The sequence below is a fragment of the Monodelphis domestica genome, chromosome 6 (genome assembly GCF_027887165.1).
Source record: "Monodelphis domestica isolate mMonDom1 chromosome 6, mMonDom1.pri, whole genome shotgun sequence".
Taxonomy (NCBI): domain Eukaryota; kingdom Metazoa; phylum Chordata; class Mammalia; order Didelphimorphia; family Didelphidae; genus Monodelphis; species Monodelphis domestica.
Window position 1 is genome coordinate 246174607 of NC_077232.1, and position 15220 is coordinate 246189826.

The 15220-nt window shown below is 35.0% G+C and overlaps 1 protein-coding gene across 50 annotated transcripts in view; it reads right to left on the reverse strand.

Moving 5' to 3' along the window:
- Positions 1 to 15220, reverse strand: part of ANK2 (ankyrin 2) — a 765649-nt gene that overhangs the window by 121211 nt on the left and 629218 nt on the right. For 46 of the 50 annotated variants that reach the window (XM_056803048.1, XM_056803045.1, XM_056803053.1 and 43 more), the window contains 5 exons: positions 14830 to 14928; positions 9112 to 9210; positions 6341 to 6538; positions 2316 to 2414; positions 1541 to 1639 (listed from right to left, as the gene is read on the reverse strand). In XM_056803048.1, coding sequence (XP_056659026.1) covers positions 1541 to 1639; positions 2316 to 2414; positions 6341 to 6538; positions 9112 to 9210; positions 14830 to 14928 — 594 coding nt within the window. The remainder of the gene's footprint in view (positions 1 to 1540; positions 1640 to 2315; positions 2415 to 6340; positions 6539 to 9111; positions 9211 to 14829; positions 14929 to 15220) is intronic. The other 4 variants (XM_056803058.1, XM_056803027.1, XM_056803044.1 and 1 more) reach the window with 1 other exon arrangement.

The following is a 15220-nucleotide window of genomic DNA, read 5'->3' on the forward strand; positions in this document are numbered from 1 at the left end:
AAATTTAATAAGTGTTTATTGATTAAGTTAAAATTCAAAAGGAAAAAAATTAAAACATCAGTATTTTTGACAAGAAATGAAATTTCAAAGTAACTGGTATAGAGAAAGAAAAGATTTCCAATGTTGAATAAAAAATAATGTTCAGAGATGTATTTGGACTTTGTATTATGGCATTTCTATCTTGAGTAAATGTTAACTAATGCTCTGTTATATTTTCCTCATTACATTCAAATTGCAGCATGTGAAACTTGGAAGAAACCACAGGGACCCATTATTCTGATTCACTCATTTTACAAATGAGGAAGAAACCAAAGTTCAGAGAGATGAAGTAATATGCAAAAATTGCCAAGACTTGATGATTAAGTACAGATCTGGGGAGGAGAAGGGCACAGGAAAGGATGAATCAAGGGTGGCTCCAAAGTTTCTAACACCTGTAGATGGGAGAGAAGTAGTGTTATTCATGGAAATAGGAATATGGGGAAGAAAAGGAGCTTTTGAAGTAGAAAGAGAGATAAATATATATGTCACTGGAAATGTCCTTTGGGGAGTTTAAAATATAGGTCTAGACCTCAGAAAAGAGATCAGACCTCTAGACATAGCTTTGAAAGGCATCTGCCTACTGGAGATAGCTGAAGCCATAGGAGCAGATGAAATCATTAAGACAAGTATGAAGAGAAGGTGGTTTAGAGTTTAAAATTAAAATCTTGAGACAAGTCTAAATTTATCAGAGGCAAGTAACTTAGTTTTTCCATTCACTTTTAAATAAGGAACAATTCCATTTTATGGGACATCACCGTCTTAAGGCTTAACTAGATCTCTATTTTAGTCACTTATACCATGGATGTAGAGAAGAATCTTGCTCTGTTTGGAAACCTAATTCTTTTTCAAATTAAAAAAATATATATATTTTAATGGTTTATGTGGGACCATGTAAATAGCAAGTAAAATTGAGTCCTTGGGTGGCTAGAGGGAGAGGATGCTATGTTTTTTTTTACATTAGTTTCAGTTTACAAGTTAAAAAAAAGAAATCATTGTTGCATTTCTTATATAAATTCTCTAAATGAAAGTCCTGATCTCCAGAAGAACATAAAGCCCTTAAAGGCAAAGATTCATTTTTGGCTTTGTAGCTCTAACTCCTAATGCAGTAACCATAAATCAATGGAGTTAAATCGAATTGAATTATGATCATTCAATCTCTTTTTAAGTTGGGGTAAATGAAGGTATGCATTTTGTTTTATTTTTTATTTAAAGGTATGCATTTAAAAATATTTCTAGATACCATGGCTATTTTATATTACTGAAAGTTAAGACCCAATGAGGAAAACAAATCCAAGCCACCACAATGAGAATACGGGATAAAGAATGCCTTCGAGCATTCATTACTAGACCTACATAGTGGCACTGGATTGTGCATCTTTAAAATGCCCATTCCTTCTGATCACTACTCCACCCAATGACTTCAGACCAATTTATGTGACCTACATACCACATAGACCCATGAGCACTGTTAGGGCTTGGTTAGCCACAGTAGACATCTCACCTTGGCAGTGGCATGAGGAGATGCACCTTTCTCCAGTAACAGCAGCGCCACCTTCTGGTTGTCATAATGAGCAGCAACATGGAGTGGGGTGAGGCCATTCTGTAAAGGGTGTGTTTATGTTTGAGCATTAATAAATTGTTGTTAGCTGCCCTGAAGCTGCCAGGAATCATTAAAAAAGAAAAAAACTGATACTGATTAAGTCCATGTTAATAGATTAACCAAAGAACACAGTGAACTCAAGAGAAAGACAATAAACAAATACAGAATTATTTTTGTATTAGAAACTTCATTTGAAACCAAAATGTAGCCGTAACGAAGCACACTGTACCTTGCTTAAAAGCAACGGAAGAAACCAACAGATGTCATTTTTAATCATAAACCAAAGAAGAAAAATGTGGAGCTGGAACCACCAAGGTTTCAGTAACCTTGCAGTGTTAGCAAAATAAAAGCTACCCCTCCCGTCAGCCGTTCTAATTTTTTAAAATTTGTTTGTTGCTTTTAAAAATAATTTGATGGGTAAAATAAATAAAAAGTCCCTAACACTGCTCTGAATTGTCAAAGTGAATGCACATATGGAGACATTGCTGTGTGAACAAATATCATGAATTGGCTTCTCTAACTATCTCAGTGTGGAGAGACAGAAATGATCCTTTATCACAATTTTGTTCAACAATTTAATCATCTGCTTGTTTAGCTTGTAAATGGCTTTTAGTCACTATCATGGGAGGTTTAGACTTTTCATTCTTCCAACATATCCCATGCCAAACATCTTTACCTTGCCAGCAGAATCCGGGGAAGCACGGCGTTGAAAGAGCAATTTTGCCACATCCAAGCTCCCATATTTTGCAGCTACATGCAGTGGTGTAAATCCCTTCTGAAAATGTGAAAAAGGAGTGGGGAGAGGATTGGGGAAAGGGAATAGAATCGTTACTTCACCAACTTCTAAACAAGTGATTTTTTAAAATGACCCAAATGATAAATGTGAAGTATATTTAAGAAAAGATGAGTAAATATTATTTCCCTTAACAATGAGAGCTAATAAAAGAAATGAAGTTTGACATTCAAAGATCAAGATAAAGTTGTACCTGAAAGAAGACTGCATGTTTATGAGTAAATTCGGAAATTTAAGTTTTACTTTTGATGTTTACACACTAACAAACTAATATTAATGTCAGAATTTGATGAGGATTAAATGTCTATTCTGCACAAGGTATAGGATATAAATAAGGACAATCAATATCTGGCGTTTTTTATCATACCTTATGGTTTATGTATGTCATTTCATTTTTGGCCCTCACAACAACACTGAGAGATAGTTGATAATATTATCTCTATTTTACAAAGGAGAAAACTCAGAGAATAACTGACTTGCCCAGGATTAGTAGATCCTTTCTGAGAACAAATAAATTAAAAGATGGAGTATAATGCTATATCTTGCCACCATTAGTAAGTAACCAAGGAAGGGTTTGAATTCAAGCCTACCTATATTGGCATAATTAATAAAGATGAAATAAAATTATACTTATCTTTTTCCTGTCTCATGAGTCCAAAAGGCTTGGGTTCATGCTGCTTAGTCTGTTTTCTTTTCTCTTCTATGTCTACCCTTTCTTTACAATTTTTCATTGGGGATTTCTCTAGTCAAGTATTTTTATTTTTAGTGGCAAGTGGCAGGGAAAAGTTTAATTATTTATCATGTTGTTGATCTATATTTGCTGAGGATATGACTACTCAAATAGTCTGCAGAACAAAAATATCAAGCATCAGCAATATCCCCCATCCTGGCTGACTGGCTTTCCTCTTTCCCAGAAGACCAGTTTTCTGCTCACAAGCTAATTCCTTCATTGAACTTCTGTTCAAATGCAGTTGATTAAGGACAGTTTGTTTAAGATGCTGATGTCTTGAAAAGATTTTAAAGCTATAGTAAATAGCCTTCACTAAACAGATATTGAAGCATATACATATGCTATATTTTAGTGTTTCTAATCAATAGCCACCCACTGTGATGAGGATCATTTTGCAATGTAGATAGATCTATAGCCTAAGATAACGAAAGCTCCCGACAATTGGAAAAATCATTTTGGAGTTATAGTGAACAGTCCAGCATTAGTTTCCCAAGACACTAATATCTAAGACAGTCCAGCAACCATACCAATCAAAATACAAGAAAAAATTAATTTTGTAGAACTAGGGAAAAAATTCCAGAAGAATAAAAGGTCAAGAATATCAAGGGAGTCAATAAAAATGTGAAGGAAAGTATATCTTTTAGTACCAGATTATTACAAAGTGATAATCAGGAAAAGTCTGGTAAAACTGGCTAAGAAATAGAACAGTGGATCAGGGGAAAGAATAGATACATAATACAGAATGGCAAATGACTAGAGTAATCTAATGTTTGATAAGCCCAAAGAGCCAAGCTTTAGAGGTAAGGACTCACCATTTGACAAACATTGCAAGGATAATTGGAAAGAAGTTTAGCAGAAATGAGGCATTGACCAATCTCTCATATTGCATACTAAAATAAGGTCAAAATGGATAAATGATTTTGACATAAAAATCATAACATAAGTAATTTGGGGTGGGTAAATGTACCTGTCAGATGTAATGATAATAGAAAAGTTTATGACTAAAAAAAGAAAATAAGGATCATGGGAAGAAAAATGGATAATTTGAGTTACATGAAATTTTAAGGCTTTTGCACAAACAAGACAAATGCAATTAAAATTAGAAGGAAAATAGGAAACTGGGAAAATAAAATTTACAGTTTTTTTCTGAAAAAAAAGGCCTCATTTCTAAAATACATAGTGAATTGAGTGAAATTTACAAAAAAATAAGAGTCATTTGTCAGTTTATAAATGACCAAAAGATACAAACAGGCAATTTTCAGAAAAAGAAATCAAAGCTATCAATAGTCATATGAAAAAAGTCCTAAATAACTACTGATTAAAAAATACAACTCCAAGATACAACCCTGTCCCTACCAGATTGTCTAACATGACAGAAAAGGAAGATGACAAATTCTGGAGAGGATGTCAAAATATTGGGACACTACTGCATTGTTGGTGGAGTTGTGAACTGGTCTAACCATTCCAGAGAACAATTTGGCACTATTCCCAAAGAGATTTAAAAAAATGTGCATTCTCTTTGACCCAGCAATACCACTACTAGATCTGTATCCCAAAGAGATCAAAGAAAAGAGAAAAAAAAGACCTATTTGTACAAAAAAAATTATAGCAGCTCTTTTTGTGGTGGCAAAGAATTGAAAATCAAAGGGATGCCCCTCAATGAGAGAGAAGCTATACAAGTTGTGATATATGATTGTGATGGAATACTATTGTACTATAAGAAATGACCATTAGAATAGTCAGAAAAACATGGATTATTCATATTAACTGATACAAAATGAAATGAGCAGAACCAGGACAACACTGTACACAATGACAGCAATATTATAAGGATGATCAGCTGTGAAATACTGAACTACTCTGATCAAGACAATGAATCAAAAACACTTTGCAAACTTTAAAGCTGTATACAAACACTAGCTTATTATCATTAGAATTTCAAACTTATAAAATTCACAAAGTTGAGAACTAAATGGTTTATATAACCTGAAACCAATACACAGTATTGATTCCAAGATGGAAGGTAAGGGTTTATAAAAAAAAAAAAGCAATATACTACTAAATATATATAGCCTATCTTGATTTGAATTCTATAAATATTCAGACAATGGGAGAAAATAGAACCAAAATCTAGAGAGTGGTATTAGTCAGGATCTGAAAAAGTGTATAAAACTGGGATGGATGGTTAACTGGTAGTTGAGAACTCAACTTGCTTCACATAATGGGCTGCTGGTAAAATAGAATATCTAGAGCTTATAATATTACCTTTAACCACTGAGGCTATAATTTAGTTTATTGGGGAATGGTTATATTTATAGTAATTGGGAGTAGGGAGTAGAGCATATTTCCAAATTCATAATAGAAATTAATAGAACACTCTAGAAAAGAGTTTATAGCAGTTTGTTTTATCACCAACTTTATTGAAACAATGTGTAGCATGTCTTTTTGTTGCATGGTAGCCAAGACTTCTGGATTCATCCAAGACAGAATCTGAGCAGTGACGACATGCCCTAAAGATACAGCTTCTGTATCACCTTTTTGTTCTTTCACAACTGAGTTCAATCCCTCAACATGCAGAATAATTTCCAAGTGGCAGGAATGTTACTGAAAGATTGTGACAATCGGTTATAAGGTTACGGATACATGTAGCAAGGTAGTCATACTGTTGTTATTTCAAGTGGAATTAAATGTAGTGTCTTCCCCTTAAATAATAGGTGGGTGTAAGCATGTTTTTTACTAAATGTATTATTAAGCTTTTCACCAACACTAATGAGAGGAGGCGGAATGGGACATTTGCACCTTCATTTTATTTTATTTTTTTAGAAAAAGAAGCAAAACATGCCACTTCGAAGGGTCAGATGTAAATTTTAGATAAAGTGTGTGTATGCCTTTTTGGAGCAGTGAGAAGAACCCCAACTTATTACCACAATTGGTTTCTTTATATCATAGCAATTACTCTGACCACTTACCATAATATCTTATTGAAAATAAGTTTCATTTCTTTAATGATTAAAAATGAATTCTTTCACACACACCACACACCACCATTGAAAAGAAAAAAAGAGAAAAAAAACTTTAGCAAATATTCAGTCAAGCCAAACAAATCCCCAGCATGGCTACACCCCAAACATCTGTAATTCTGGAGCCTGAATCCATCCTATGGGTCAGGTGTCCTTACCTTGGTAGCTAAAGAGTGTGCTGCTCCTGCTTCCAGAAGTACCGAGGCCACATCGACCTGGCCTTCCCTAGCTGAGATGTGCAGGGGTGTGTATCCATTTTTAGTGGCTGCATCTGGGTGAGCCATATGTTGTAGAAGCAGCTGGACTATTTCTGTCTTACCCAGGCGAGAAGCAATGTGCAAGGGAGTCTGTTCCTCCTACAACTCAAATCGAGCAAAAAGTTAGAGCCAAAAGGACTCGCTATTGACATACTCCAACTTAACTGCCCTTCAACTGCGATTATTCATTTAGATAATAGTTTATGGTTCAAAAAGCACTCGTTATGTATTATTTTCTCATCTTATCTTTATAACAATCTTTGAGATAGATACCATCATTATCACCATTTGACATATAAGGAATTTATATAATCAGAGAGAAGTTGTGACTTGCCAGGAGTCACATATCTATTAAGTGAGTGAGGCAGGATTTCAGCTCAAGTCTTCCTAATCTCAAATCCCACATTCCTTTCACTTGTACCACCAAGCATTTAAAAAAAAAAAAAAAAACCCTTTCCTTCCATCTTAGAATCAATACTGTGTATTGGTTCTAAGGCAGAAGAACAGAAAGGGCCAGGCAATGGGAGTGAAATGACTTTACTAGGGCCACCCAACTAGGAAGTATCTTAGACTACATTTAAATTCAGGACCTCCCATCTCTAGACCTGACTCTCAATTCATTGAGCCACCTAGCTGCCCCAGCACTTAGCATTTCTATAGTAATAAGTTGATGTACCTTTAACAGGTATTGTAGACATGCCAATATTCCCTTGCTTTTTCAAATACCTATTTCCATGAATTTGATCAATGCTTCTTTTCACTCATAGTTGCTTCTAATATATAACTCAACTCCCCTTTTAGCCTAACTGAGTCAAAAGAGGCTTCAGTATTCACTCTTATTTAAATATAAATCCACTGTCAATTTTTGGTTTTTACATGCAGAAAAAGTAAGTTAAACATATAAAAGAGCTCTGATTTCATTTGTGTACAATCTTATTTTTCTTTTTATATAGAAATGCTTATTTTACTTGGCTTTGTAAAATTTGGGAAAAAAATAAAAATTTGGAATAAAAAAATAAAAAGCATTTAGTTTTTCCAGAAGGGCACAGGTTCAAGTGCCCATCTAAAAATAAGGATAAAGATAATTAAAAAGAGAAATCATATCTCATGAAATGGGCAGCATATCTGCTTGTTGATGCTAAAAAATGCTCCAGTGTCTGGCAAGTCATTCACTAAGAAAATATAGGAAGTCATTAAAAAATAGGAAAAAAAGCAAAGAAATTATCATGAAACTAGGAATATTGGGGAGGAAGATCATAATATAGACCTAAGATTTCAATGAAATAGAGCTCCTCATGAGAAAATCTCTCTGTCCATGCAGATCTGAAAGTGTTTTGCCATTTACCTCTCAGAGAGTCATTTGGGAGAACTGAGTAGTTAAAAGACTCATCCCCTGCCATGAACATGTGCCAGAGGCAAACTTGAACTTTTGAGTCAGAGACTAGCTGTCTATGCAGCTATACTGTGCTAAGTTATTTGGTTATACATATGTATATATTATATAAATAAAATATGTATCTAATATAGATATATTTTTCAAAGAATGGAGCAGGAATAATAGATCTCATTTCAGAAGCAAAAAAAGATCAAGTTCCAATGTTAATTCACAAAGCATTTCCATTGCTTTAGTCCTTTGAGATAGGTGGTTATATCCCCATTTTATAGAAAACTCAGATAGATTATGAGTTGTCCACAGACAGAGCTATCAAGAGACCATTGGTGTAATTGAATAGACTCCAATCTAGAGTATACTTTCAATATTCTCAGGAACATGAGAGTCTAAATGTTTAAAACCACAAATGACCAGAAGTATAAAATGTATTTTATAAAATGGGAGATGAAACAGGTGAATGGGAAAAAAAGAAGAAAATGCGTAGTAATTTTATCATCAAATATATTGACAAAGTTATGGAAGCTTGCTTGGTTGTTTTAGCTACTGGAAAAAGCAGATAGATAGATAGATAGATAGATAGATAGATAGATAGATAGATAGATAGATAGATAGATAGACAGACAGACAGATAGATAGATAGATAGAGTTCTATAGATATCACCATATATATTCCCATGTATTGTAAGTTAATTTTCAATTTAAAAAATCCAAAGATAAATGATATAATGTATGTACAAATGCTTTGAAAAATGAAATACAAAATTCTCCCTTTGGTCCTCATGACACTCAATATCCCATTTTTTGACCTTTGCACTGGTCAGTCCTGGGTCTGGAATGCCCCCACTCCTTATTTATGCTTAATATAGAGCCCTCTCTTCCCCCCAAAAGCAGTGGGCAAACCACTTCTCTATATGGAGCCTTTTCCAATTCCTTCTATTGCTATGATATTCCCTCCCAAACTACCTTCTATTTTGTGTGTAAAGGGAGGGGGGAGAGACATGTATGCATGTATTTTTATGTATTCACTTTATATCCACATATTTCTTATTCAGGTTTGTTTTCTCCTTGAGAGTAGAGGTTGTTCATTTGTTGTAATTATATCCCTAGCAATAAGTACAGCAATTGGCACATAGTAGGTGCTTAATATGTATTTAAAGTTTGATCAATAGAGGATATTATGGCATGAAACTGATGCACTATTCTCTCTGTCCAAGTGTAACACCCTTCCTTAAAATGGAAAAAATTACATGATGGCAGAGGAAGCAGCATAAATACCTACCCTGGCTCTGGCATCCACAAGAGCACCATTTCTTAGAAGGCAACGGACTACTTCCACCTGCCCAGCCCGGGCTGCCATATGTAGTGCAGTCTCTCCACGCTGCCAGGAAACAAAGAGCGTTGAATCACAAATAAACCTATTCCTCTGGATGGTCAAAAATAAAAATGCCCATGGTACTGTAATACAGGAGCATGTCAATGGACTGGAGAAGATCTAGTTGGAAAGACTAAAGGAACTGGGATTACTCTGGTGAAGAGAAAGCTTGGAAGTCAATTAAAGCAATTTACAAATTTATCAAATGTCTTAGACTCTTCTCCTTTTCTATGGATTGCATGAAGAAAAGCGTCTGAAACCAGTGTTTCCCAATATAGTTTCAATATATAACATAATATAAACTCACCTGAGCATTCAGGATCCAGGGTACACAGGGCAGGGGTGAGGGATGGAATGGTTTGCCAGGAAGGCAAGGATGCAGGATAGTTAACTTCAAAATTCAATATAAGCATTCTCTGGTGAGATTATCTTTGGCATAGCACCACCATAAAGCAGAGTTTCTTAACTTGAATTCCATAAACTTGTACATAGGTGTTTAGTAATTTGATAGCAATATTCCAATTGATTTCCTCTCTAATCCTATTTTATTTTATGCATTTTAAACTGATAGAAAAGCTTAAGAACTCTTGTTCTAAAGTTTAATCTTGTACTTATATACATTAACACTGCCTTGTTATTTTTGATCAACCTTTCAGGAAGCTAAAGAGTGGTTCATTATTTTTATTTTTAAAGTTAATTATCTTTGCTATCTTTTGCATCTTTAGTTGAAGCTTAAAAAAAAAAAAAGCCTTACCATCTATCCTCGTATCAGTTCTAAGAGAGAAGGGCAAAAGCTAGTCAATCTGAATTAAGTGAACCCCCCCCCCCACAGGCTCACAGCTAGGAAGTATCTGAGGCCCCATTTGAACCAAGGTTGAAGTCCCCCTGTTTCTAGGCTTCGCTTCATTCATCTAGCTGCCCCTGGCTGAGTCTTAATACTCAGTTTATTTTTGAAATTTTTTTTTCCCACACAGTCTCTCCTTTTTTAAATTTGAGGATGTTTTTAGGTTTGGGATAATTTGTGTTAGAACATACAGTGGTTTATATAATTTTAGGTAATCATGCTAATATTAATGATTAAGTTTAGGCATCTATAGTTGTTTGAAGAGAATTCCTAGTTTCTGACTTCAAGTCAGAGACTAAAAGGTTAAACAGGAACTGTTATTAGAAGTTTCCCTGACTCAAGGAGATGATCATCATAGATTAGCCAGCCTAGGTCATCAGAGCATGCCCACAGCATTTTTGTGATGCAACAAGGTGCTAAATTTGATACATTGACTTAAGTTGGAAATGGAAGGACTTATACTAAACCTAAGGGAGAATTTATTGACAGTTTGGTGTATTCTGCTGCAAAGGAATTATGAAATCTGACTGTCTTTTAAAACAAGAAAGCCGTATGGCCCTGAATGAAGGCAAGAGGCTGGACTACATGGTCTAGCAACATTTCATTTACTCTTCTGATAGAATCTTCTGATTCTTTAATTATACATGAAAGCAAATGAATGAGCCATACATGTCGTAACGGATTACACAGGCCAGAATTATTATAAGAAATAATTCTCATTTTATCTAAGTAGAATTAAGTACCTATCCTCAACCCCATCCTGCTCCCATGTTTAGGGGATTATTTGAGCATTTCTCACAAGTACTAATGAAAAATCTTGAGTTTCATTAAAAATAAAAAACACAAGTAGAAATCTTTAAGTGATTTGGGAAGCTAAAATGAGAGGTCGAATATAGTCGACCTCTGTAGATCTCTAAGACCCATCTTTAATCAATGAATAGTTAACATTCCTATAAGAATAATCTACCTCAAATGATGTTAATCACTTTATGGTAATTCGTAACACACACTATTTAAGAAGAATAAATGACTCACTTTACCTTTAAAAGGAAATCACAAATCTAAAGTGCTGTCTGAAAATTAACACTGATATAAGAGCCATTTTTAATATTTGTATTTTATAACTGTTAAGTATTTCAAGATTGTTGCTTTTTGGAAAGAAGATTTCTTTTTTTTTCTTTTAAAATCCCTTACCTTCCACCTTAGAATTAATACTATGTATTGGTTCCAAGGCAGAGGAGTGGTAAGGGCTAGGCAATGGGGGTTAAGTGACTTGCCCAGGGTCACACAGCTAGGAAGTGTATAAGGTCAGATTTGAACCTAGGACCTCCCTTCTCTAGGTCTGACTCTCAATTCCTTGCCCCCAAGACAAGATTTCTTAAAGGTTCAAATGCCAATGATCACTTGTCTACAATTAGAAGAGAGTCAGTTCTCTAATGCCAGTAATTGAACAGCTCAACTGTTTTATACCTCATCCCATAGTTAAATGGCATAATGGTAGTTGTATCTTACAAGATTTCCTGGTGAAAACAGAGAATAGGCTTAGACTTCAGAAGGGGTAAGTTTTCTTATATAATGATGAATCCAAAGATATATGCTAGAACTGCATTGTATTTCACATAATTCACTTCTGCTTTTGCATTATTTTCCTTCAACATTTCATTTAAGAAAGCTGAATCATGCACATTTTATGTGTATGCATATATAAACACAGTGCAGGCTTATTTTGTTTTGCAGTTTTAATTAATTTTAAGTTAGTTTAGGTCAAATTTTAGTTAAACTAAACCAAATGTAGTTTCATTCTTGATAATTCTCCCATAATATCTATCTGTCAAATATTCTTAATTTCACTAAATTAGCTATGGAAGGGAGTGCAAAGTATATTTTCTGGGGTTGGGGGGGGGGAAGAAAATTAACTTGTCTACTCTTTTGCACCTTGGCCATTAAAATCTTGCTTTGAGATTCTTGAGAAAAGAAGAAAATAACAATCTACCACTGCCTGCTACAGGTATCATTGTAAGTTGCTTATTTTTCAAATAGTTTGCTTAATGGACTGATATCCATTAATGGTTGCTGAAATATTGTCACCGTTAGTTGTAGTTTTAGGTTTCAACGCATTAAGTATTAATAAAAGAAAAAAAATTACCCAGCTGAAAACATAGACCTACCCAGGTAAATATCAGCTTGAACTTCAAATCCCTGACAAATGATATATTTGAGAGTTACTATTATGCCTCCTACTCAGAGTTAATTTTCTCTCAAAAAAATGATTGAGGAGATAAGGAATATGCTCACATCTTAAGCAGGTTCCAGGTCTAATGCCATCCCCACCCCACCAGTCAGCTGGTGAAACTGACCCCACTGACAGCGATGGCAAGTTCCAGTATTGCCGCATCATATCAGAAAGCGGAAAAGCACGACAGACCACATCGCATTCATGTAGTGCAACAGGATTTCAGGCAACAGACAAATGATCTGGGGGCGGGGTATTTAGGGGCAGAGAGCTGACCGACTCAGAAACAGCAAAGCAGGCAGTAAGTGTCCACACAATTTCTGACTCAACGTCATGGGAGCTCTGGTTACACGGTAGCTGTATTTTCAGAAGAGTTCACAAATACTCCATTCCTTCATTTCCAGTTAAGGTCCTGTGGATACTTTTGGCACTAAAGGTCACATCTCCTAGTGAGGGCTGGCAATTTGATTGTGCTTCATAGTTTACAAAGCACTTCACAGCCATTATTTCACGTAGCCCTCATAATCATCCTGGGAGCTAAGTAGGACAGATATTAATGCCTATGTGGCAGGTGAGGAAACTTGGAGAGAAAGTATTTATGGTTAGAGGACTTGCCAAACCAATGGAGTCAAGATTTGAGCCAGTTTTTCCTGTTGTAATATGACTGGCTTAGAAATTGAACAAAAAGGAAAAGGATGTTTGAGAAAGATTATTTTGGTGGGTATCAAATATATATATATGTGTGTATATATATATATATATATATATATAGTGTGTGTGTTTGTGTGTGGTATGCATGTGTGTATAGGTGTGTGTATACCTACCTATGTGTACATGACAAACCCCTCAGAGAGGGGGAAAGAGGAGAGTAAAGGGAAAAGAATGAATTCCCCTAAAATAATGAGTTTCTTGAAAGAGGTTATTCTCAACCCTGGATTTAGGATGCACCAGAATATCTTCAAGTATTGTAAGGCAATGTTGCAAAATTCCTCCAAAGAAATTTATTTTAGTTTAAAACCAAAAAAAAAAAAAGTTCTAATCCACATAGCACTTTTACTAGGAGGAAGGGTGTGTGAAATCACCAAATTGCAGTAAGGCATCTATGATTTCTAAATGGCTGGAAATGAATCAATTAAGAAGAAAGTCATGGATAGAATCTCATTACATGGTACTGATCTTAGCAAAACTCTCACAAAATAATGTTTTAAAGGATTTCATGTAAAATCACTGCTGAAATTATAGACATTATTTTGTATCATGTTTTCCATTCACATGAGCATTTTCAAAGCACAAATAATTTAGAATTTTGCGGAAGTATAAGTATAGCATATTTTCAGTGAATTTGTCTCATTCAAACTTTTGGTTTCTGTTTGAAATGGAGATTGCAAATCCTAATGTGAGGGCTTCCTAATTCTTACTTCCTCTTTAGTTTCATCAAGTTAATAAAATAATTTGCACTCACATTAGAAACTTAAGCACAGAAACAGTGTGTAACTCCCAAAAATATAATGTATGAAAGACTATACATGAAAAGTAAAACTGGCCATTCTATTTCGCAACCCAAATGGAATGAGATGCCAAAAAACAGAAGCAACACTGATAAGCCAATATTTTAAAGACAATTTATGTTGAGTATTAAAAATTAAAATGAGTTTTGGTGGGGAATAATGGTCATATGAATTTGAAATAGTAAATGAAATAGTAAACAGCAACTTCTTTAAAGAAGAAAGTTGATCTCATCTAGGAAGTTGTCTCTTTTAGCTTTCAAATTAAAGAGGGCATTAATTTAGTTAAGAGATTAAAAATCATTAAGCTTAAAGGGAAAAAGACATCAGTGAAACTAGGAAAGGAAACTGAGATCAAATGCTAGATCGATCTAGTCACTGGAAGAAAGTTGCCCCATCCAGCACTCCATAGCAGAAGAAGAGTCATCTGAAAATTAACATTGGTTTGTGTCAAACAGGAAAAGCTGATGTAAAGCAGCTATTTCAGGGTAGACAGGCCAAAAACTGCTAGAAGATGGAAAGAAACATGCAATAAAATAAAAGAAAGTTGTTCTCAATTAAGATGTCCTAGTTTTTGCCTGTCTCTGATTAGTTATTATTTAACAGGCTCATCGGATGGGACCATGTCACCCTGAGTTTTGGACAGATGTTTCTTGGAATTTCACTTTACTCAAGCAACCATGATGCGTCCTGTTGGTTCTGCCATGGTCAATTTTACTTTCCCCTTCAGGGCAGCTCATAAATGTCTTACTTTTAGAAGATGTTTATTTAAGACATCTGTCCCAAGAGGCTTAACATTTCCTACACTATTACTTTCAAATTTATTTTCAAGATTTCTTTTTGAAAAGCTAAGAAGTTGCCTCTTAGAAAAAATATCTAAAAAGACTTATTAATTAAAAGTACAAGACCTCTGGGGCAGCTTGGCCCCTTCCTTTGACATTCACACACGCACACACACACAGGCACACACAAATCCACACACACACACACAGAACTCTCTCTCCCTTGCCCTCTGTGGTTATTCTATTCCAAGCCATACTCACAATGTTAGTGACATCTGGAGAGGCTCCATTTTGCAGCAGAAGGAGGACTATGTTCAGGTGGCCCATGAAAGCAGCCACATGTATTGGTGTGAGGCCAGACTGCGAAACAAAGCAATAGTAGTTTTACTCCTCTGCACGAGTGGAGGTTTGGGGGCTTCTTTAGATAAGGAAAACGAGTGAAAACAAAGTATAGAGAAGATGAGCAAAAGGAAGAAGAAAAAAGGCAGAAAGAGATGAAGAGGAGAATGAGGAAAAGAGACAGAGAGAGTGAAAAAAAGTAAGCGCAAGAGATAGAAAGGAGGAAGAGAGAAAGACAGAAAGAAATAAGAGAAATGGGGAAAATAGAAAAAAAGAGATAGAGAGAGACAAAGAGGCAGATATAAGAGAAGAA